The 23,245-nt window shown below is 37.7% G+C and overlaps 1 protein-coding gene across 5 annotated transcripts in view; it reads right to left on the bottom strand.

Moving 5' to 3' along the window:
• Positions 1-9,491: 9,491 nt before the first annotated feature.
• The window catches only part of tpp2 (tripeptidyl peptidase 2), a 149,438-nt gene continuing 135,684 nt past the window's right edge, over positions 9,492-23,245 (bottom strand). For 3 of the 5 annotated variants that reach the window (XM_069890668.1, XM_069890665.1, XM_069890666.1), the window contains 5 exons: positions 19,353-19,449; positions 16,233-16,363; positions 15,505-15,712; positions 11,282-11,401; positions 9,492-9,830 (listed from right to left, as the gene is read on the bottom strand). In XM_069890668.1, coding sequence (XP_069746769.1) covers positions 9,741-9,830; positions 11,282-11,401; positions 15,505-15,712; positions 16,233-16,363; positions 19,353-19,449 — 646 coding nt within the window. In that variant the 3' untranslated portion in view covers positions 9,492-9,740. The remainder of the gene's footprint in view (positions 9,831-11,281; positions 11,402-15,504; positions 15,713-16,232; positions 16,364-19,352; positions 19,450-23,245) is intronic. The other 2 variants (XM_069890669.1, XM_069890667.1) reach the window with 1 other exon arrangement.

The raw sequence follows: 23,245 nt of genomic DNA, 5'->3' as shown, positions 1-23,245 counted from the left end.
TGAAGCAGAACATAACAAACTAAAGAGAGACTGGGTAGGACACATAATGGCAGCATCCTATAATTCAAAAGCTAGAGGTGTAGCCATACTAGTTAACAAAATGTACCAATCAAAATAGAGGAGGAAATAATAGATCCGGCAGGAGGTATGCAATGATAAAGTGTCAGATATACACAGAATTTTGGAATTTGCACAATATATACATGCCTAACAAGGAGGATCAAAAGTTTATGCAGGATATTTTTTTGAATATTGCAGACATACAAGGAAATATGGGGATTTTAACCTTAATTTGGATTTTAACCTTAATGTTCGATAAAACTGAACAAAAGACAAGTAAAAAGAATGAAGTAGCCAAATTTATGGTCAAATCAATGCAGGAAATGAAACTTATGGATATATGGAGGAGGTAACACCCAAGAGAGAAGGAATTTTCATATTATTCGAGTAGGCACAAAACTTACTCAAGGATTGATATGTTTTTGTCGTCAGCCCATATTCAAGGGAGAGTTAAGAAAACTGAGCATAAAGCTAGTCTACTATCAGATCATTCACCCCTATTATTAGCAATAGGACATCCCACCAAGAACATATAGATGGACATTAAACAGCATGCTACTTAAAAGACAGGAATTTAGGGAGTTTATTGAATGCCAAATTAAAACATATTTTGAAATAAACACAGGATCAATGAAAGACAAATTTATATTATGGGATGCAATGAAAGCCTTCATTAGAGGGCAGATAATAAGTTATGTGACTGAGATGAAAAAGGATTACAATTGGGAAATAGAGCAGTTTGAAAGGGAGATAGTAAGTACAGAAAAGGAATTAGTAAAAAAGAATGATAAAATTGGCGGACAAAAAAATTAAATACGAAACATTACAAACGTACAAGGTGAAGAAGAACATAATGAAAACAAAGCAAAAGTATTATGAACTGGGGAAAAAAAAACACATAAAATATTAGCCTGACAACTTAAAACAGAACAAACTAAAAGAACGATACTGGCATCAAGGAAAAAGGAAAAACAAATTACATATAATCCAACAGAGATTAATGAAAATTTTAAGGAATTTTATGAACAATTGTATCAAACTGAGAACAAGGGGAAAGATGATAAAATATAGGAATTTTTAGCTAAAATTGCAAGAAGAGGAACAAAACAAACAAATAAAACCATTTGAAATAGAGGAAATACAGGATATATTAAAAAAGCTGCCAGACAATAAAACACCAGGAGAGGATGGATTTCCAATAGAATTTTATAAAACATTTAAAGAGTTATTAATTCCTCCTCTCCTGGAAGTAATGAACCAGATAGAAGAAACACAAAATTTGCCAGATTCATGTAAGACAGTAATAATTACAGTAATACCAAAGACGGGAAAGGATCCATTAATACCAGCATCATATAGACCAATATCTCTACTTAACTCAGACTATAAGGTAATAGCAAAATTATTAGCAAACAGATTGGCAATTGTGTACCTAAAATAGTAAAACAAGATTAAACTGGATTTATCAAGAAAAGACAAACAGCGGACAATGTCTGCAAACTAGTTCATTAACTTAATCCACGCAGTTCAAGGAAATAAGAAACCAACAGTGGCTGTTGCTCTAGATGCAGAAAAAGCCTTTGACAGAGTAGAGTGGAATTACTTATTTAAATTATTACAGAAGTTCAATCTACCAGAAAAATATATAAATTGGATTAAAGCATTGTATAATGGACCATTGGCGAAGGTAACAGTAAATGGATATGTATCGAGTCACCTTAAATTAAGTAGGTCAATTAGACAGGGATGTCCACTATCCCCCTTATTGTTCGCCTGAACAATAGAACCTTTGGCAGAACTGATAAGAATAGAAAATAAAATGAAAGGGATAAAAATAAAGAAGGAGTATAAAATCAGCTTATTTGCAGATGACATATTATACCTAACAGAACCAGAGGTATCAGTAAAAGAATTACATAAGAAATTGAAGGAATATGGAGAAATATTGGGGTACAAGATCAATGCAAATAAAAGTGAAGTGATGCCAATGAGTAACGCAGACTATACAGAAATTAAAAAAGAATCACCATTTAAATGGCAAGCACAAGCAATCCGATACCTAGGGATCAGGATAGATAATAACTTAAGCCACTTGTACAAACTAAATTATCAGTCACTAATAAAGAAATTGCAGGAAGCCTTAGAACATTGGAAAGAATTACCGGTAACGTTGATAGGGAGGGTAAACTGCATTAAAATGAACATGTTCCCAAGGATACAATATTTATTTCAAACATTACCAATTCCCTTAAAAGAAAAATTCCTTAAGGAACTAAAATTCTTGTGGAAATGGAGGAATCCAAGGGTAGCGTTAGATAAATTAGCAGAGACGTATAATCAAGGTGGTTTACAGTTACCAAATTTTAGAAATTATTATAGAGCCACACAATTGAGGTATTTATCAGATTTTTACCAGAAAAGGGAAAAACCAGACTGGACTAAGATAGAACTAGATAAAAGATATACTTTATAAGTGGGATGAAAAACTGGTACAATATAAAAACTCACCAGTACTGCATCATTTACTTAATACATGGAAGAAGATCCACTTAGAAAGGAAAAAAAAACAAATGATCAAATACCAAAATTACTATTGACGCAAAATCTGCTAATCCCTTTTACAATAGATACCTTTCCTTTAGAGAATGGGAGAGAAAAGGAATCAAAAGAATAGAAAACTGTTTTTTGGGAAACAATTTATTAACATTTGAACAGTTGAAGTACAAATATGGAATAACTCATGGTACAATGTTAGCATATAATCAATTGAAAGCTTATTTAAAGGATAAATTGGGAAACAGCTTGAGATTGCCTGAAGGAAGCAGCTTTGAATACATGATTACAGACACAATGATAATCAAAAGATTCATAATCAACATGTACATTAAGCTGCAAGATAAGGAAAATGAAATAAACTATAAACCTAAGCAGAAGTGGGAAATGGATCTAAACATAAAGATAAAAAATGAAGTATGGGAAAAGTTATGTTCTGGAACTATGAAGTATACAATAAACACAAGGTTATGCATGATACAGTATAGTTGGTTACACAGGGTATATATTACTCCTCAAAAATTAAAAAAATGGGATTCAACATTATTAGATAGATTTTTTCTTTGTAAGAAGGAAATGAGAGCAACATTATACGCAACTTGGGCATGTACGAAAGTAAATACGTTTTTGGGAAGAATTAAATCAGATACTAAATAAAATTACAAAAAATAACATACCAAAAAAACCAGAGATATTTCTTTTAAGTAACATAAGAAGTAGAGAATTAGGCCTCAAATTGGATAAAGTGCAAAAACTATTCATTATGATAGCCTTAGCGATAGCAAAAAAATGTATAATGTCAACTTGGAAAATGGAAGAGAGCATGAGTATACAGCAATTGTACAGGGAAATGAATAAATGTATTCCATTGGAAAGATAAAATATAATTTAAAAAATAAAATCACAATGTTTGAACAAATTTGGGAACCATACATGGAACATATCAGAGAGAACTTTTATACAACCTCCATCCCCTAAAATGAGAATGAAAATGATAAGACAAAATGACGAGATTCAGTGTGTAATAAATAGATGATGCATTTTTCTTGTTTATTTTCCTTCGTGTGAAAATACTGTTTAATGGTTTTATTGTATTGTATATGTTGAATATTTATGGGTTTTGGAGGGGGGAGGGTAGAGGGGAGGGAGGGAAAGGGGGGAAGAAAAGACCATGTAAATTTAATGAGATACGTTTCTATATATTTTGGTTGATATGGTTCACTGTGTGAAAAATAAAAAATTATTAAAAAAACACCTCTTTGCATTTCTCGTTGAGGGCTTAAACTCAACAATTCCTGCTCTCTTTCTTAATGTCGGAAGAGATTCTGCAAATCTTCACACTTCCTCTTCATCTACAAAAAAAAACCTGGGTCGTTCATTAACCAAAACCACCTTTAACATAGCTGGATATTTGAAAGTAAACATAACCCTTTTTCCAAAGAATCACCATTGTTAGATTAAATTATTTTCTTCAATTCAACATAGCCTTACTTAAATCTGGATAAAAGAACATTTTATTTCCATCAATAACCATAGGACCCATGCTTTTTGAAATGCGAGTCTTAAGATCTCTCATTTGTCCTGGTATCACAGACATTTAATCAACATACCCCTAGGTGATTGATTTGGCTGTGGCCTCCTCCATAAAGCTCTATGAGCTCTTTCCAATTCGATTCCTTTTGGAAAATTCTCCCAGAATTCTGGGAATCTACTTTTGAAAAGGTTCCACAGGATCTCCAGTTCCTTCAAAATCTTTAAGACCAACAATCTTAACATTATTTTGTCTACTTTGATTTTCCAACATAACCATGTTTCCACTCTTTTCCCAGAGAGCATCAGAATTTTTGACACTGTCAATTCTAACCATATAGGTATCCATATCATTTTTAACAAAATGTAATCCAGGTCAACTCTTTGAACTGTTGCTTTAACTTCATTAACTTCTGAGGTGTATTTCAACATTTCGCTTTTAATCTCCTTCATGCCAGACCCTAAAATCAGCTCTTATAACTTGATATTATCCCATTATTAGTAAATAAAGATTTCTATATTTTGGCCTTTATCTCAATATTCCAAAGCCCCCAGTACTTCCTCTTCATCTTCATCCAATTCTTCTTGATTTCCATTTTTCCGTTGATGACCAGCTATCAAAGCTACAAGTGTTTCTGACAAATCTTTTATGCCAGATAGCAATTCCTTAATTCCAACGCTACTGGGAATGGCACTATCAAGCAACTTCTCTAAGGCATGTTCATCTTCTTTGCGCATGTGTGGTGGTAAAACTTTACACATGCCCATTAAGTTAGTGTATTCTTTAGGGGAGATCTGAATTGATCCAGCACCACCTTCCCCATTTTCTTGGGAGGTGGCACCGGCTTAGACTGAAAGAAAGCTGCTATCGTGCGTGTCACTTGGTGGAGGGGGCGGGGGGTTCGGAATCTGAGGTCCAGGCTTCATCTTCAAGGTAGGCCGCTTTTTGATTTTTTTTGCATTTTACTCACAATTTTCTTGTCTCTTACCATTTTCCTTCCTTAAGCTGCCATATCCAAAAGTATGCTGGTAAGTTTTGAAGGTTTTTAAAAAATATTAATTTTAAAAATATTCATTTAATTCAGGCTTTATATATTATTCTCCTCACCCCCTCTCCCCAGCTTTGCTACATATTTTCAGTCAAGTCTGCCAATATACTGAGCATGTGATTTGGCTTTTCCAAAAATTACACCATCAGAAACCTCTTTGCAGCACTTTGAAGAAGAAAATGTAGCTGACCTTAACATCTGGTGCAGAAGGCAACCTTACAATCTTGTCTTAGCTCTAGGCCACCATGTGGAGATCCTGTCTCTTAGCTAACCTTGACTATGTGGTGTTGGATGGAGTGCAAAAATATTTGATGAGATTCTGTCATCTTCCCTTTCTTTCTGTTGAGGCATTACCTTCCAGGTTTAATTACTTTACTAATTCAAAGGAGTAAGGCATGAATAACATTATGATGTGAGAGGTTGGGTGATTAAGATTAACCACCCACCTTTTAATGAAGAGATTGGGAGATGGGAGGGAGAGGGAATGTAAAGCAGAGGGTTAGTTTGAACTTCCCACCATCTTCAGGCGTGTTGGCACAGCTGCAGACTTCAGTTTATTCCAATGAGGCTCAACATACTGTTCAGCTGCTCATGTCAGTTTGTGCTACTGAGTATGAGGTAACTTGTCCTGCAGAATGGAATTTTGTCAGTCTGGTGTGGAGTGTTGTTTGACTGATGTGCCGAGCATCGTTAAATAGTTGGCTGTGTGAAGAAACAGGGATATTGATGTGAGGCTTGGGAAAGTGAGAAGTCAACGAGGATATCCTGAGTGGATAGGGGAGAAAGCTGCTGAGTAAAGGGATTCAGGTGACGTCCAATAGAGAATCATACACCACAATAACAGGCCCTTATGGCACGCCTCATCCATGCCTAACTTTGCTTATGCAAGTTGGCATTGCTTACCAATTTCCTATCTGAATACCTGTCTAGTTGCCTTTTAAACTCTAATTGCATTTGACCATCACTTCCACCAGCAGGCTCAAATCTCCTTTAATTTTTACCCATCACCCTAAATGTGTTATCTCTTGTTCTAAAAAAAAACTGGGCTATTCTATCCTCAATTTTATGAACCCCTATAAGCTCACCCTTATCGTCTTACTTTTCAGTGAGAATAAACCCATCTTATTCAATCTCTCCGTATAACCACAGCCCTTCAATCCAGACAGCATCTGGATGAATCTTTTCTGCCACAACATCCTTCCTGTGGTGTGGTCACCAGACTGGGAACATTGCACATGTGCAGTCTAACCCATGGCTTGTAGAACTGAAACATACCACAGCCTATGAAGATAAGCATTCATGACCCTTCCACTATGGGTCTGCACCCCATGGTGGCTGCACCCCAAGATACTTGACCTGCTGAGTTTCTCCAGCAGATTGTGTTTGACTTCAGATTCCAGGATCTGTAGTTTTCTGTGCATCACACATCACGACCAGTTTGTCCCTGGTCTAATCCCAAATGTGTGGTTCGAAGAATAGATACGGGGTAGTTTCTCTGAACTCTTCATCTAAGCTTCCTTTGTTCATCTGATTATCCCAGTCAATTTGTATATTTAAGGATTATGCCTGATCTTTAGACAGTTCAAAGGTTAACTTGATTAGTTTTAGATTCAGTCCACTGGAATTACAAAAAAAGGTCCCTTATTGAAAAGTACAAGATTAATAGAGCTTTATAGATAGCAATTGATAAAATACTTTATCTGCCTATCAGCATGCTTGATCTCCTTCATGTTCAGGTGTTGCTTGCAGCTGACTGTTAAGACACACAGCAGATGACATTAATCATCAGTTTGTCCACAATGTACCTAATATTTTAGCAACACTTGGCTTTAATCAGCACTAACCTGTTTGAAGTGGTGTCAGCCACTCACAAAATTGGACCCTGTGGCAGTTAAGTGTTCATGGTGATGAAGTCTTCACAAAGAGTGTACATGAGTTTGACCAACACCAACCATTTAAACTTTAAAATCACACAAATCCACATTTTATGCTTCATAGTTTGGTATTTTATTGAAGAATTCTTTTGCTGTGTAAGGACTACACATGCTTACATTCTCTGAAGTTGGTGACACCATCACAGGAAGAGAGCTAGTCGGTTCCATGGTCTCTGAACAACAAATGTCACACTGCACATATCTCAATCATGCAAACATGGCTGAACAGATTACAATATTTTTAACATGTGAAAGTTAGAGTAGATGAAAAAAATTTGCTCAATCCTGTTGATGTTCATTTCATGAACAAAACAGAAATCTATTGTTTAAGCTATCAAAACATGAAGGATAAGAATTACATTTCCTCACCAAAGCTGGCATAGATGTTCAAGTGCTACCAGGTGTTGCAACAGGTCGTCAACAGCTCCTTTGACCATGGGCCCTCTCACTATAAACTTGAGCCTGCACAACCAAAATAACATTGCAGATTCTCTCATCCAAGTCCCTGCTGTTGTTTGGAATATGCGAGGCATTGGTGGGGTGCAGAAGGTTTGAGCTGTTTGCTTATTGGGCTAATGTTAGAGGGAGAGGTCTGAGAGCCCTTTAAAGTGGTAAGGGAGGGGGATGGTTAAAGAATTAGGGCTTCGGATGATTTGGGGATAGAAAGAGGGATTGGTGGCCTTGATCCTGAAGTTAGGGAGAGGATGGTGGGAGGTGAGGGAAGCAACAGCCTGCTGAGGTAAGGTCAAGGATTACATGATCTAACTTGGGAATGAAACGAGTAACAAAGGTGAGATATTGAATTTCAAGCCTCTGCTGGCTGGCACCAGTTGTTTGCAGGATTGGGACATGTAGGGTCTGGTTGTTAGATACTGCAGATGTGGATGGGATGGGTATGAAAGCAAACATCTTCCTGAAATCATGACAAATCAAGACAGATAAATAATAAACATATTGAGCTCAATTAAGGGCAACGATTGTTACTCTTTCCAGCAGCAAAAGCAAAAACCTAAATATACTCAATAAATTAAAAAAAAATATGTACAGGTGTATTAACCAAGAAGAGTCTCAACCAACACTGCACTTAGAAGAGCAGGTTTTAATATTTAAAAATTTTGTAAAATTTAAATTTAATTAACAAAAATTAAACAGACAGCACGAGCACAGTAACAGGCCATTTCTGCCCTCGAGCCCATCCCACCCAGTTATACTTGATTAACCTACAACCCCAGTACATTTCGAATGGTGGGAGGAAACTGGAGTCCCCAGAGATAACCCACACAGACAAAAAGAGAATGTACCAACTCCTTATAGACGGCATGGGATATGAACCTTGGTTCTGATTGCTGGCGCTGTAATGGCATTGTGCTAGCCGCTACACCAATCCTGCCACTCTAAGGATTGCCCACAATGTCCAATTTCTCCCACAAAAGCAGTGAAAAAATGCCAGACACCAAGTTATCCTGTGCACCTTTTGCAGAATTTGCACCCCAGAATACAATGATGACATGTTTAGAAATGCACACCTGAACTTCCTGAGTAATGCAAATTGATCCCAATATGGTCATTAATGAACAAAGAGAAGCTGAAGAGACCTAGTGGATAAGGCACCATTAATGGGAAGAAATGGACCATTAATCTTTCAAGTTGGGACCCTCCATCAAGGCTTGGTAAAGAGTCCTGACCTGAAACATTACCTGTTCATTTCTCTCTGTGGATGCTGCCTGACCCAATGAGTTCTTCCAGCTTACTTTGCTCAAGATTCCAGCACTTGAAGTTTTCATTTCTCATGGTTATTACTGCTTCATGTGGACATAAATTTAATTTTATATTGTAGAAGTCATCAGAAAACTCATTTGCAACTGAATTTCTAGGCACCTGTACTATTGTATCATTAGGCAAAGTAGAAAAAAAGAATATTTTCAAAAATGTTTACATTGTATATGAATGCATACGTCATAGGTAAATTACCCAAGAAAATAATTAAACATGTCAAGTATATTTCCTTCAGTAAACATATTCATGACAAAGCATTTAGTACTTGCCTCTTTTATATTATGATTCAATTTTGAATTCCACTAGCATAATAAAAATAGAAATATACATGATGTACAACTGTCAAATATTAATCTATTTTTCTCTGGGAAATTATATGCTGTGAAAACAAAGTGCCTAGGAATTATTTTTATATCAAAAGTAAATATATTCATGAAAATCTGAGCAGAAGTAAAGATAGATAAATAATAAACATACTAAGCCCAATCAAGGGCAAAAGTTGTTACTTCTAAGCATGCAAATACACTCAATAAATAAAAAAAATATATAAATGTATTTGAAAACAGTAACAATTAAATGAGGAACATTTAAAATTATACTGAACAGAATCTTATTTGTACATGCTTTGACAAAAGAATTGAACAATCACAATACATTTTTAAATTGAGTAGGCATCATGGCAAACAAGAAAAGCCATGTTTTACAATAATTGCATCCATTAATGAATGAAAACATACTATATAAAATTCCAAACTTTAAAAAAACTCAGCCTTTTGAGAAAAAGACAACAGTATAAAAATTGTTTAGTTTATTTTCTTAATTGAATTTGATGTAACATCTAGAATGGGGTGTAGTCTTGTGGAAACATAACCGGAAGCGAACTCTCAGTAAATGATGCACAATGACTCCATCCAAGTAACTTCATAATCTACGTGAAAGAGGTACACAAATATTACTGAATATTTGAATAATAATCAGTGCATCATTAATACATAGTTTAAATTATAAAGTTTAATGCAACAATTATTCAAGAAATCTTAATGATGATGGATTTTCACCAAGACTGCTTTGTTCTCATTTATAACAACATTCTTTTCCACGGATGGGAGTTGATGTGCAAGTGAGTGAGGAGGGACACTTTAAAAGGGTGAACTCTCAAGTTGGTGAGTTTCTTTTTCAGGGACACGGGATTTGGAGTGGGAGCAAGAGAAGGTCACTTTAAACGTGCCAGTAAAAGGTGACTGCAATTAACCAATTAACTGTAGTCAGAAAAAAGGGAATAAAAGAAAGACTGGCCATTACCAGTGTGCCAAATGTGAGTGGGACTTGGAGGCTTTGGTGAGCAGAGGCTTCAATAGGGCCAGGCAAAACCCTTAAACCTTTATGAACTATTCAAATATACTAAATGTCCAATGGGCTGGTACTTGAGACTAAACAAGTTATTGGCAAAATAGCAAATAAATAAGACACCAAATGACAACTAATTAAATAAAATAAAAATGCAGAGCCAGGTGATGTGCTGTAGCTGCATGATGTGGAACATGGTGGACTGTGTTGTGGTTTCAGATGACCACATCTGCAGCAGGATCCACATCCTGAGTGCTGCTACTTGATGGGTTGTCTGCAGATTTAGGCCTTTGAGGTGATTTGGATCCACAGAGCCACAAAAACCTAAATGTAGCATTGAGAAAGGCATGCTGGGGGGGGGGGGGGGGGGTGGAGGGGGGGGGAGGAAACAGGAAGGTAATGAAGGATGTAGGCATAGTCCGGCACAGGTCAAGTGCCATGTGGGGTCATGGTGAATTTATTTAATTTTGTTTCCTTGTTGGGATTCAGGATTCAAATATCAGAGTCATTAAACAAATTCTGAACAACTGCTTTGGGACCTTCATATCTGCAAGAAATCCAGAAGATACTCATAATTTGCATAATTTGTTCCAAATGAAAGGATCATTATAGTTCATTGAGATAATTTAATACAATTCAAACCTACTGAGTTAGAAAAAAGATGAACTGATCGTGGCCCACTCTTTAATTTAATGGAAGTTAACATTAGCTACTAAATTCAAGTTCCTTTCATGAGGCAGTTTCTACTGTTTAAATAAGAGACTGAGTGTGGAGACTTGTATGGAAGATCCTTCACCATTCTGCTCTTTTGGTTTTCTGCTGGAGAAATTTTGCCTCCTGTTACAACACAATTTTGCAGAACAAAACATTACTGGAAAATCTGTAAACACTCAGCAGGCCAGGCAGCATTGGTGAAAAGATCTTTGACCTAAACTGGTTACTTTGCTTGTTTCCAGTATTTACTATTTTAGTTTCAAGTTTCAGGTATCTGCAGTTTATTTTTTAATTTCCATTACATAAACTACATCTTACCTGAATACAATTTTTCCAGTGTTCCTTGTTTGGTTTATCCTCCAGAAGTTTTATTGCAAATTTCAGTGCACGACCATACATTTTGTTAACTAATGCATGCTTGTATGCAAAAGTTAAAACCTGTCACGTGTTTGTTAGAAAAAAATGAGGCAATTGATATGAAAAATTATATATTAAAAAAGCTTTCCTACTGACAACCCCTGTGTCACAGAGGGTTTGTGTTCCAAGAAAACAATCCATATGGTGATTTATTTTGTATCATGTAACCCTCTATCCCGCAGTCCTGTTGAATAAGTAGAGACGATATTCTACAGGATGTTTTTCTATCACAGTAATGACGAGAATCACAGCTGCAAATCTCTAAGTGGTCAGCAGCTGCATTTGGAGACAGATACTCAATATCTTGCAACCTTCAGTTTGAATGGGACAACATTAAAAGTGTGAGATACTTTAATGATACAACTCACAACAAATAACAGTGGTAGTTTAGTTTTACAAATTGCATTTAAACTTGCTGGGCCTTTTTAAGATATCTTCAAGCAAAATAATATGGAAAAATTCTTGAAAAGAAAACCTGTTAGACAGCAAATAAAGCAAGTGCATTTTAAAATAAAAACACATTATCTGCATGTGGAGTAAATGGCAATGAAGTTGGATGAAAGTTTACAATGATACAGGCACACCAGTGACACCTAATTCAGCATCGAAGGGAAAATGCATAGGTTAAATATATGATAATCTTCTATGCGAAAAGATACAGTCGATGTGATGTATCTTAATTTTCAAATAAAAGTTGCTGCTACACAATGTTAATGATCATGAGATTACAGGTGAGAGATTAATGATAGGAATAAAGTTGTCAAATTGAGAAGGCAAATTGCAATTTAGTTGAAGGCCAGAAAAATCTTTGCTTGGGCTGCAACTATTTATAAACCTTGTCAATGACCAAGGCAAGTGGAATGCTTATTGTAAATGAAAACGTATTACTTTGTTAATTTATGGGAAGTATACTGCTGAAAAGACTGGTATTTACTTCCCATCTCCATTTATTCTTGAGGGAGTGGAAGTGAACCTTTTCTTGAACTGCTGCATTGTGCCCCATGAGGATATCCCTGCAGTACTAATGCACGGCAAATTCCTATGTTTAGATTCAATGCCATGGCAAGAACTCATGTAAAACTTTAAAGTGGTGGAGTTCCCAAGTGCCTCTTGCTCATGTGTTTTTCATAGGATTGCTATGAGAAATGTTAGAATAGTTATGGCTAAAATATGTCTTTAAAAGAGATAGATTGTGGTGGGTTTAGTGTAGGTTATACTTCACAAACAGAGTAACACGTCACAAAAGACATCTCATTTAAAATGCAAGAGCTTTTAAACATGTTGAGGCTCAGGTTGAATTTGCAGAAGCAATGAAGAATGCTGATCTATTGTGTATGTCAATAAAGATGAAAAGAGATAATGATAAGGTCTTTCAAAGATTGGGTTTGGAGTCATATGGTTTTTACAAGCAGAGAGGAAAAACAAACAGATAATTTATCTTTTAGAGAGAGAGAGAGAAATAAAAGTCAATTCAACAGAAGCAGTTGAGGCTGCAAAATGACAAGCTGGCAGGCTTGTTGAAAAAATCCCATTTTGAAGACGGGTTGTGAGTTCTGAGTTCAGCCTGTTCAAAACCTTTGCAAGAGGAACTGGCTGGCTAGAGTGTTTCTCCTGAAATAAGGGAAACAAGAGGAACTCTGTGGTGACCTGGAAGAGAGGTTATCATTTGGAAAATCCATGATGGGGCAAATTTCTTCGGCAAGTCATGAAATGACTGATTGGAGGAAATCAGTTTGTGTGTGTCCAATGAGCAATGAGCAATAAATTTCTCTCTGAAACCAACAAGAACCCTCCATTTACCTTTAAGCACCAGAGCCTGGTGAAGATTCATAAATGTTAAACTCTGTGCACAGTATGAGAATTCCCTGATACCAATGAACTTGAAGAAGTGAAAAGTGAATGATTGGACAATGAAACAGAGAACTTTCCTGAACATATACACATTACATAAACATGCGCTTAGAATTAGGAGGGGGTTAAGTTAAGTTAATAGTAACAATTTTAAGATTGATCTTATTATGTTTAAAGAAAATTAAAATCAACTTTTGGTTAAGTAACCATTGTCTTGGTGAATTTCTATTGTTGCTGGGTTTTGGAGTCCTCTGGGCTCATAACAAGATAGAATGTGGAGTAAGGAAGGTGTGTCAAGTATAGATAATAAATCAAGTTCAAACTTATTTATCATCTGATTGCACAAGAACAACCCAACAAAACAGTGTTCTCAGGTTCTCTGTGCAAGACATGCAGACACACAACCAGACAACACACACACACAATCAAGAAATATTTTTGCAGGACAACTATATACACATATATATATAAATTTAATAAATTGTTTAATAAATGGTACAGTCTTGGATGGTTAGTGTGAGCAGTTCCTTTACACATTCAGCATTCTTACTTCCCAAAGGAAGTAGCTGCTTCTCACCCTGGTGGTGCTGGCTCTAATACTCCTATATCTCTTTTCAGTGGGAGTAGTTGAAAGATGCTGTGTGCGGAGAGGAAAGGATCCTCAATGATTTTGTGTCCCCACTTCAGATAGCGATCCGAGGCAGATCACATTGCCATCAGGTGGGGGGGGGGGGGGTGGTGGCAAGGGGAAGTGGGGGAAGGGATGGATGGAGAGATCCCAGTGATTTTCTCAGCCATTCTTATGGTTTTGTGGATTAACCTACAATCTTGTAGAAGTTTTATGTGATTGAGGTCGGTAGCTTTGCCCACTTCAATCTTCTTAGAAAGAGCACGTGGTGAAGGGAGTGAAGGCTCAGTGGGCTTGATAGGATTCTGATCAAGGTACTTTTTTCCACCATGTTAAGCTTTGATTATTGCTGATCCAAGCAAATTCCACCATATCCCATATACTGCAATATACCCCATATATATCTGGCAGATGATAGAAATAGTTTGGGGAGTCAAGAGGCGAATACTATGTCACTACAGGCTAGGATTTTTTACATGTCTTAGAAGGCTGCTATAAAGAACATTATTTAACTGATGTAGATTCCTGAAGTGAGGGGGCAGGAAGGAAACAGCAGCCACAGGTGCAGAGAATCAAAATCGCCCAGTAGGAAGAATGGAAATGCAAAATACTTGTTTAAAAGTGAGATACCATTAAAAATTGCAATGTAAATATCTGAACCTACTCATCTGCAAAGTAAAGAGTATTAGCATGCAGGTAAAACTAATACAGCAAAATCCCCATTCTCTGAAGCAACACACAACCCCTTGGGGGACAAACGTTCAGCCAGTGGAGTGCCCCAGTTGTGCTCCTCCCGCAGCAGCTGTTTGAATGAAGTTTCAATAAAGTTGTGTTTGAATGAAATAGCAGTACCCGGATAAAGAGCTGGCGAATGCCGCTGGGGTGACTCTCCCATATTATCTCACTATCCTTGCCAGGAAAGAGTCTTTATTAGTATATTAGCAAGTCTTTATCTGTAAACTTGGGGGAGGGAAGGGTTAATTATGATGGTGGAACAGTTAGCGTAACAGCTAGCACCAGCAAGGAAGTTTGAATTTAAAGAAAGGTGTGCTGAGGGCCTGACCGGGACACTGGCATGGAGGTGAATTGGGTTGTGTAAATGGCCTGATTGGGATACTGGTGTGGAGGTGAGTCGAATTGCGCCAAGACCCAGATCGGGACTCAAGCTTGGAGGTGAGTCGGGCTATCAGCACAAGGGGAGGGGGTTAGTTATGACAGTGACATGGTTAGCAGCAACACTGTTACACCACCAGGGACGGTTTCGAATTTAAACTTTGTACATTATGAGAATTAGCTGATTGAAGTGAACTTTACATAATTAAAGACTACAATACTGATTCTTTTTTCAAATTACATTTTGCCAGACTTTTGTAAACAGTGCACTCTTAATGCAGGTGTCTTAGGCATTGGAAGAATGATTCTTAGTCAACTGGAAAAATTGCAAATCCGTTATCCATGATTCCCGTAGGTGCCAGATAATGGGGATTTTACTGTAATTATGAAATGCAAACAGCATGCCTTCCTTTACTACAGTAACCTCTGAGATTTTGACTTGATCATTTGGAACTAATAACAGACAGTGACCAAGCACTTTATCCACAAAAGCTACGGTTTGCTATCACAATATTAATAAGAATACATTTACCTTAGAATCAGTAAGTTCGGTCCATTTTAGTATCTCCCAATAGGTTTCAGACAAGCTTTTAAAGCTAGCTTCATGATCATCTCCTGTGTTATCTACTTGAGCTGAGACTGCACCATCCTGTGACTGGAGCTGAAGAAGTGTATCTGCCAATGCACAACCCTTTCGGCACAATGCATCTGTCAGGGATGATCTCTGCTTTTCCATGTCACTAGATAAAAGAACAGAAAGAGTTTCAAGAACAATACATCAGCATTTTAACATTGCAAAAGACCATACAATTTGAAGCCAATTACTCAAAAGTTTACTTCAAGCATTATCCCTCTTCTTTATTATTTTTTAAAAAACTAAATTTTCAACTTTAAAAATAACTTGTCAAAGATGTCAGGAATTAAGTGATCTGTGCATAAATTGATATCCCTCAGCTGCAGTAAACATAACAATTAGATTTAAATGTCAGAAACAATAAAATAGTCTCAGTTAACAGTTGCTTTATTTCTGAAAGCTACTGTCATCTTTGGAACGTACAAATTAAATTTGTATGCTTCTATAAGATCAGTGGTAGAAAATCAGTAAACACAATTTAAAATATCTTCCATACAATGTGAAAAATTTAATGACTTGCTGCTTTTCATAATTTGCAAAAATTGGCCACAGAAATTAAAGATTGAGGCTGCATGCATAATCTGTATCTTAAGCAATAAAAACAAAGACAATATTTTGTTATGCACCTTTTGATGGTAGCTGCTTCAGGTCTAGGGTCAGTCTTCAAAGCTAGATGAATCGCTAATGCAGTCTGATCAATATGAGATATCACATCATCTGCTGCTTCCACTATAGCATCCATTCTTTTCATTCGCTCCTGCATGAAGGAGGTTAGATTTGAATAATAAATTTAATACCGTAATAAATAGCACATGACTGCACAAAATCTCAGAGAATAAGGTCAAAAGGAGAAAAGGCTAAACTGCAAGGGTTAGAGTTGATTATCAGTTTAATCATAGAAATGTACAACATGAAAATAGGCCCTCATCCATGCCAACCAAATCATCCACCTAATGCAGTCCCATTTGCCCACATTAGCTCATATTCCCTGAACCTTTCCCATCCTTCCTAAATATCTTGATTTTACCTGGCTTTACAGCCTCCACTGGAAACCTATCCTCGACAATCTATTTGAAATCTTTTGGTTTTTGGCAATCTCGTAAACATTGTCAACTTAAAAAAAAAGAAACATTTCTGTATACAATATATAAAAATATACATGAAGACATGCAATGGAATTATAGTGGTAGCTAATATGGACAGAGCAGGTTTGCAAAAATATATCAAATGTCATTGATTTAGCAAGTGGTTCAAGAAAAACACAGAAAATATTTAGTTCAAGAGATAGGCATACTCATTTTTATTGGTGAAGTGAGAAAATATTTTTAGAACCAGAACATCTTTAACCCTCATGGAAGAGCTGGAAAGTGCATAGTATAGAACAGGAGATAACAGAAACAGCAAAAGTGGAATGAGGTAGGATTGTAGCAGGTTTGAACTCAACTCAAGGGATTTTCAATTCATTCTGTTGAGACGTGATAATTGTGTTGCTGGACAGCCTGCATCTGAAACTGTAAAGGTTCACGTTCACATTCACTTGACAGCGACAGATCCTGGTGTCCTTGCTCTAACTTGATATTGTGCTTGTGGGTGCAAGTTGAGAGATTTTATTTACAGAATCTCAGGTGAAGCGAAGCCATCAAAACCATTTGCCCTCCTGAAGAGCACCTTGACGATGTTCTGCACATTGCATCCACAATCCCCATATTCCCTCAGCTTGGCTAGCTCGGCACAATTTCTTTATTCTCCCAGTCATACTCAATCCTCAAAGAAAAGCCTACCAGACTTTTATGTGTGAAAGTAACAGGTTGATGCAGATGATCAAAATCAAGGGTTAGCACCAGTGACCGGAGTTCAAATACATTGGAGTCTGAAAGGAGTTTGTACATTCTCCCCATGTCTGTGTGGGTTTCCTCCGTGTGCTCCAGTTTCCTCCCAGCCTTCAAAACATACAGGGATTGCAGGTTAATTTGGGTATTTGAGCAGCACAGACCTTTGGGCTGGAAAGGCCTCTTAACCTGCTATATGGCAAAATTTAAATTTAAAGCAATCTTCAACACCTGCTACACAACAACCTAGTCTATTTAAACTTCAGCCAAATGCGGAAAACAAAGAAAATGATTTTCACTCAAAATTGTTTCAAAGGAAACAATCCCAGGAATTAGCCTGGTGCTATCAACAGTAAAGTCTGCAGATGACAAATTGTTGAAAACTTCGGAGGACACGCAGCATCTATTGGAAGTAAAGCTTAACTAATATTTTGGGCCTGAGTCCTTTGTGAAAATATGAGATAAAAGCAGGTAGGGCCTGAACAAAACAGTGGGGGGGGAGCAGAGCAGGGAGGAAGGAGCAGGGCAAGAAATAGAGGCATACAGGTCAAAGATGGATATGGTTGGGAAGGTGGAAGAGAGAAAAGCTGAGGTGATGGGAAGGGGTTAGCTCTCTGAATGGAGGGGGAAGGAAGGGGTACTGGAGGGATCGGGAAAGAGAGAGACTTGGGGGAGGGATTTAATGGACACAGGAGGTTGATTTTTGGCATTTTTTCACGATACCTTCTGTTGCACTTCCAGCAAAAGCATGTGGGTACATACGTTGAGTTGATTTTCAAAGCCGGTGTGCAGATCTCAATTTCTCAATATTAGATTTATAAATCAATTGTATGAAGGTGAGGCACACAGAATTCACAGATGAATTGAACTCAAGGCCAAACTCAACTAGCCAAATTCAGCCTGAAAGTTTACACGAGGGAATAAATATTGCAGTTTTATTCATCTCGATATTCAATAAAGGAACAATTGGAGTAATTTATGATGATTTTAGATAGGGGTCCAAGGTTAATGTTGTTATCAGTCAAGCAATATGACTTACTTGCAGAGCTGCTTTTAGTCAATCTATAAATTATTGCAAAGTCTCCAGAAAATGTCATGAAGCAGCAGGTGGATTAGGAAGAGGAAGCCAAGGATATTTCTTTGGACAATATTTTCGTGAGGTTATATTTGTTAGAAATTATGTTAAAGGATCCTTTTCCTCACTAACATTAAGAATGCTCTACTTTTCAAACAATATAGGAGGCTATTTTAGTCATCAAGTATTTGCTGGCTCTCAGAGCAATCCCATTCTCCCAATAACTTCCCCACAAGCTTGCCAATCCTCTGATTCTTTTACCAGATCGCTAAAGGAAATTTGCAAAAGAATTAACCCACCAGCCAGCGAGTCTTTAGGTTATGAAAGGAATGTGGAAGGATCCTGAGCAGCATGGTGGCACTCTTAGTGGAACAGCCACTTCACAGTGCCGGGGTCTTGGGTTCAATCCCAATCTCAGGAGCTGTCTCTAAAGACTTTGCACATTTGCCCATGTGTTCTGGTTTCCTCTTGTGGCAAAGATCTGCAAATTTGTAAGTTAATTTCTCCCTCCCACTCCCCCCCCCCCCCCCCCCGACCCATTTGTGAATGGTAGAATTTGGAAGGAATTCATTGAATAATTAAGGTAGGATTAGTGAACATGGGTGATTGATGACTTGGTGGCTCAATTGACTTGTTTCCTTGCTGTGTTTTTCTGAAATCAGAGTACTTGCAAGAAACCCATGCAAGTCATAGGAGGAACATACATATTCCAAAATGAAGCAGTAGAGTTCATGTTTAAACCCGTTCACTGGAGAAGAGAGAAAGTAATGCTACTTGCAATACCACATGTTACAATATTGCAAACATTTGTACACTGATGAAAAACAGTCAGATGAATTCACCTTTTCAGTGTCCAATTGATGGAGTCGTGCAACATACAGAGGTAGATGGGTGGGATAAGACTCTTTCAATTCTTCAAAATATGCTTTCCTGTCCAACCTAATGAACAAGTAAACTTCATTTAGTGAATTTATTGGCAATATTATAAAGATTACTTGTCATTTTCCTATTGCAATAACAAGATTCCAGAAATGGTACCATTCCAGACAATTATGAAAAGCACTGAAAATGGTGTGAAATGGTATCAAATGGTTCTCTGTTGGAAAGAAAAAAATCTTGTAACATGAACCTGCACAAGAGACACTGCTTCATAACCGAGGACATAAAAATAAACTGATGTTTATTTGGACAATAAATATGATAAACATGATCTGTGTATGATAAGCGTCTATCCTCAGTGCATGCGTTGTCTCAACATTGAGAATAGTCCTAAATTCTCGAGTTGAGTAGTCTTGTGTCATTTGGCCATGACAATAAAGTAATAAATCAAAATAAAAGCCACCAAAATTAAGGCAAACACTTCTACCAGAAAATAGGTATCTCAGTCAATAGACTCATTCTTTACACGTATTATAAAATGCTGAATCCAAACTTTCTTCAATGTACATTATTGTCCCCCTTTTACTTTCCCCTTTTAAGATATACCCAATCTTATTTGACAGAAAAAAATCAAATATAGAACTGTAAAATATTGACAACTTCATTCTTGTGGATCTCATCATTTAAATAGAAGATTAGCTATTCTATTGTAAAACATTTAATATGCATAAAAAATTAATCCATTCAGAAACCTAAACACTTCTTCCAGTAAAACCGTGATTCAATTGAACACCTTTGAATTAGGGGCCCTACATTTGATGATCAAGATGTGAACCCCTCCAAAATAGATAAACCAAATGATGATTGGGTGATTGTTTTACTGAACAGCCATAATCAATCTACAAGAGACTTCAAAACATACAGGGGAGGGGGGGGGGCAGGGTGTAGATTAATTGGGTGTGTGACAGAGTATATAGATATGTTTTTGGGAGATAAATTGGGAAATGTTTGTTAGAGTAGGTCACATACGAACACTTTAAAACAGATCTTATTTAAAATACTGCAGCTCTGCCCCATTCTAGACATATCGCTCCACAGCTTTTGCAAGAGCTTTGGAGAGTGCTCAATAGACTTCATTAATGAATTGTTGATTACAAAAAGCAACAGATGAAAGATCTTGTTGGAGCCACAGATTGTCTGGAAGAGAACTTGTTCTTGTTGTTCTAAGAGGGTCATGGGATTTTGAAAACAGAGAGTCAAACAGGCTTTCTCAGAGAGAGAGAGAGAGAGAGAGATAGATAGATAGACACACACACACAGATCACTTCTACAATGTGACAGTCATTAAAAGCAGTTGGGACTGGAACAGGACAAGCTGGCAAGCTTGTGTAAAGCCCCATTTTGGAAGACGGGTTTGGAAGTGCTTTGTTCAGCCTGGTCAAAGCCCTTCAAAAGAGTAAAATCATGGATATGGAGGAGGAATATATTTTGAGAAATAATATGATTAGACCTTTGAACTCAAATTGTTCTCCTCGTATTCTGGTACCAAAACCAGATGGAACTGTTAGGTTCTGTACAGATTATAGGAAGGTTAATTCAGTAACTAAAGCAGATGTTTATCCTATTCCAAGAATAGATGACTGTATTGATATTGGGAAAGCTAAATTTCTAACTAAGTTGGATTTGTTGAACGGTTATTGGTGTGTGCCTTTAACTGAGAGAGGAAAGAATATTTCAGCTTTTGTAACTCCATCCGGTTTATATGAGTATAATGTGTAACCTTTTGGCATGAAAAATGTCCCTGCAACATTCCAAAAGATGATTAATTCAGTAATCCAAGGATTAACACATACAGATGCTTATAATGATGACTTGGTCACTGTGGTGAATGTCTGCCAAGCTGCCTGTCTCCCCTCTGGCAATCCTTGCTGTACTAACATTGGCTGTGCATTATCTCTACTGTTAAGGACACTCCCCTTGGGTATAACTGTGTATGCACCTATTGTCTTTCATTATTGTACCATGAGTTTCTGCTAATAAACAGCATGATTATTGTTTGACCACACCGTCTTTACCTACTTCATCAACCGGCACTTCAATTTTATTAGCAGAAATGGATGCAGCACTCAAGCCAGCTTGTTTCGATTACTACATGGCTCAAAATAACATGGTCGATGAGGTGATATAGTGGGGCCACCTGAACTCTCTACTTGGTGAGGTTCCTTTCACCATAACGCAAGGAGCTACCACTCTGGCTATAGCTCGGGAACGTCTGACTGCTTACTATGCAGGGCCACGGAATGTGGTGCTTGCTTGACACCAGTTGCTGACGAGACACCAGAAACCCAGGGAAAGTGATGGTGCCTATGCACTGGCCCTCGATTCGCTGGCAAATGAACGTAATGCCTTGAAGCTGGATGCTTTAGTCAACGGGATTGACTCGAGTTACATCCGACAGAGGCTGCTGGAGATGGAGCCCTTAACCTACGATCGGGCAGTCACTCTAGCCAAAGCACTGAGAAGTGCCATGCGGTCCAGTGAAATGCTAGAAACCGAAAAGGAAACATCCAGGAGTGCTGGAACCTCGAAAGAAAGAAAAGGGTGAACTCCTGAAAAATGCTACTTCTGTGATAAGAGCTGGCACCCCAGACAGAAGTGCCCGGCTCGATTTGCTACCTGCAGCTATTATGGGAAACTCGGCCATTTCGCTAAAACGTGTAAGGTGAAAAGTACTCCCACTGATAAGATGAAGAAGAGAAGTACCAAGAAAATGCCTCCTGGAGCTGCAAGAATGGAAGACAACTGTGAAAAGGGGGAATCTTCAGACAAGCAGGCTTAATCGACTTCAAATGACGGCGAGGTGAGATCACCTGTGATAGCTCAATTGACTAAAGCTAGGGGGATGTTACGGACTGGAACGTTCGACTATGAAGGGGGAGGTGACTGGTGAGACTCTTGATTGCCTAATAGACTCAAGGAGTACTGACAGCTACATCCATGAGAGTTGTCAGAGCCTTAAATTTGCGGAGATATCCAGCGAACCGAAAGATGTCGATGGGTTGTAGTGAACTTACAAAAACTGTATGGGACAAGTGTAAAGTTACTTTAAATTTGCAGGGACATCGCCTTGCTGATGTGTGGCTCTTTATTCTGCGGAGCTCTGTGCCTGTGTTACTGGGGTTAGATTTTCAATCTCAGATGAACAGTGTAGTGTTAAATTTTGGTGGGCCACTACCCACACTTACCATCCCCTGCGCTAGTTACTGTGGTCTGTCCGCATTAAAGATCAAAGTTCCTTCCCTTTTCAGTGATTTATCCCGAGTGTCAGCCGATTGCACAAAGAGCCGTTCTTACAGCAAAGAGGATCGTGAGTTTATCAAAGCAGAGACTGCTTAAAGAGGGAGTAATTGAACCTAGTAAGAGTCCGTGGTGGGCCCAAGTGGTAGTTGTGAAAAATCACACTAAGAAATGACTGGCTATTGACTACAGCCAGACAATCAACCGTTACACAAACCTGGATGCTTACCCCCTGCCACGCATCAATGAAATGATTAATCAGATAGCCCAATTCAAAGTTGTACTCCACTATCAACCTCAAAGCAACTTATCACCAAATCCCCATTAAGAAAAGGGAATGGCCCTATACAGCTTTTGAGGCTGATGGGGGGGTTATACCAGTTTAAAAGGGTACCTTTTGGGGTCACTAATGGTGTGTCCGTGTTTCAGAGGGAAATGGATAAGATTTTAAGGACGTATGAGATACAGGGTACATTTCCCTATCTGGATAATGTATCTGTGGGAAAATACAGGCTGAGCACGACAACAACTTAAAGAAATTTTTAGCAACAGCTAAAGA

The sequence above is a fragment of the Narcine bancroftii genome, chromosome 7 (genome assembly GCF_036971445.1).
Source record: "Narcine bancroftii isolate sNarBan1 chromosome 7, sNarBan1.hap1, whole genome shotgun sequence".
NCBI lineage: Eukaryota > Metazoa > Chordata > Chondrichthyes > Torpediniformes > Narcinidae > Narcine > Narcine bancroftii.
Note: the sequence above shows the minus strand (reverse complement) of the source record. Positions and strands in the feature narration are given on the sequence as shown.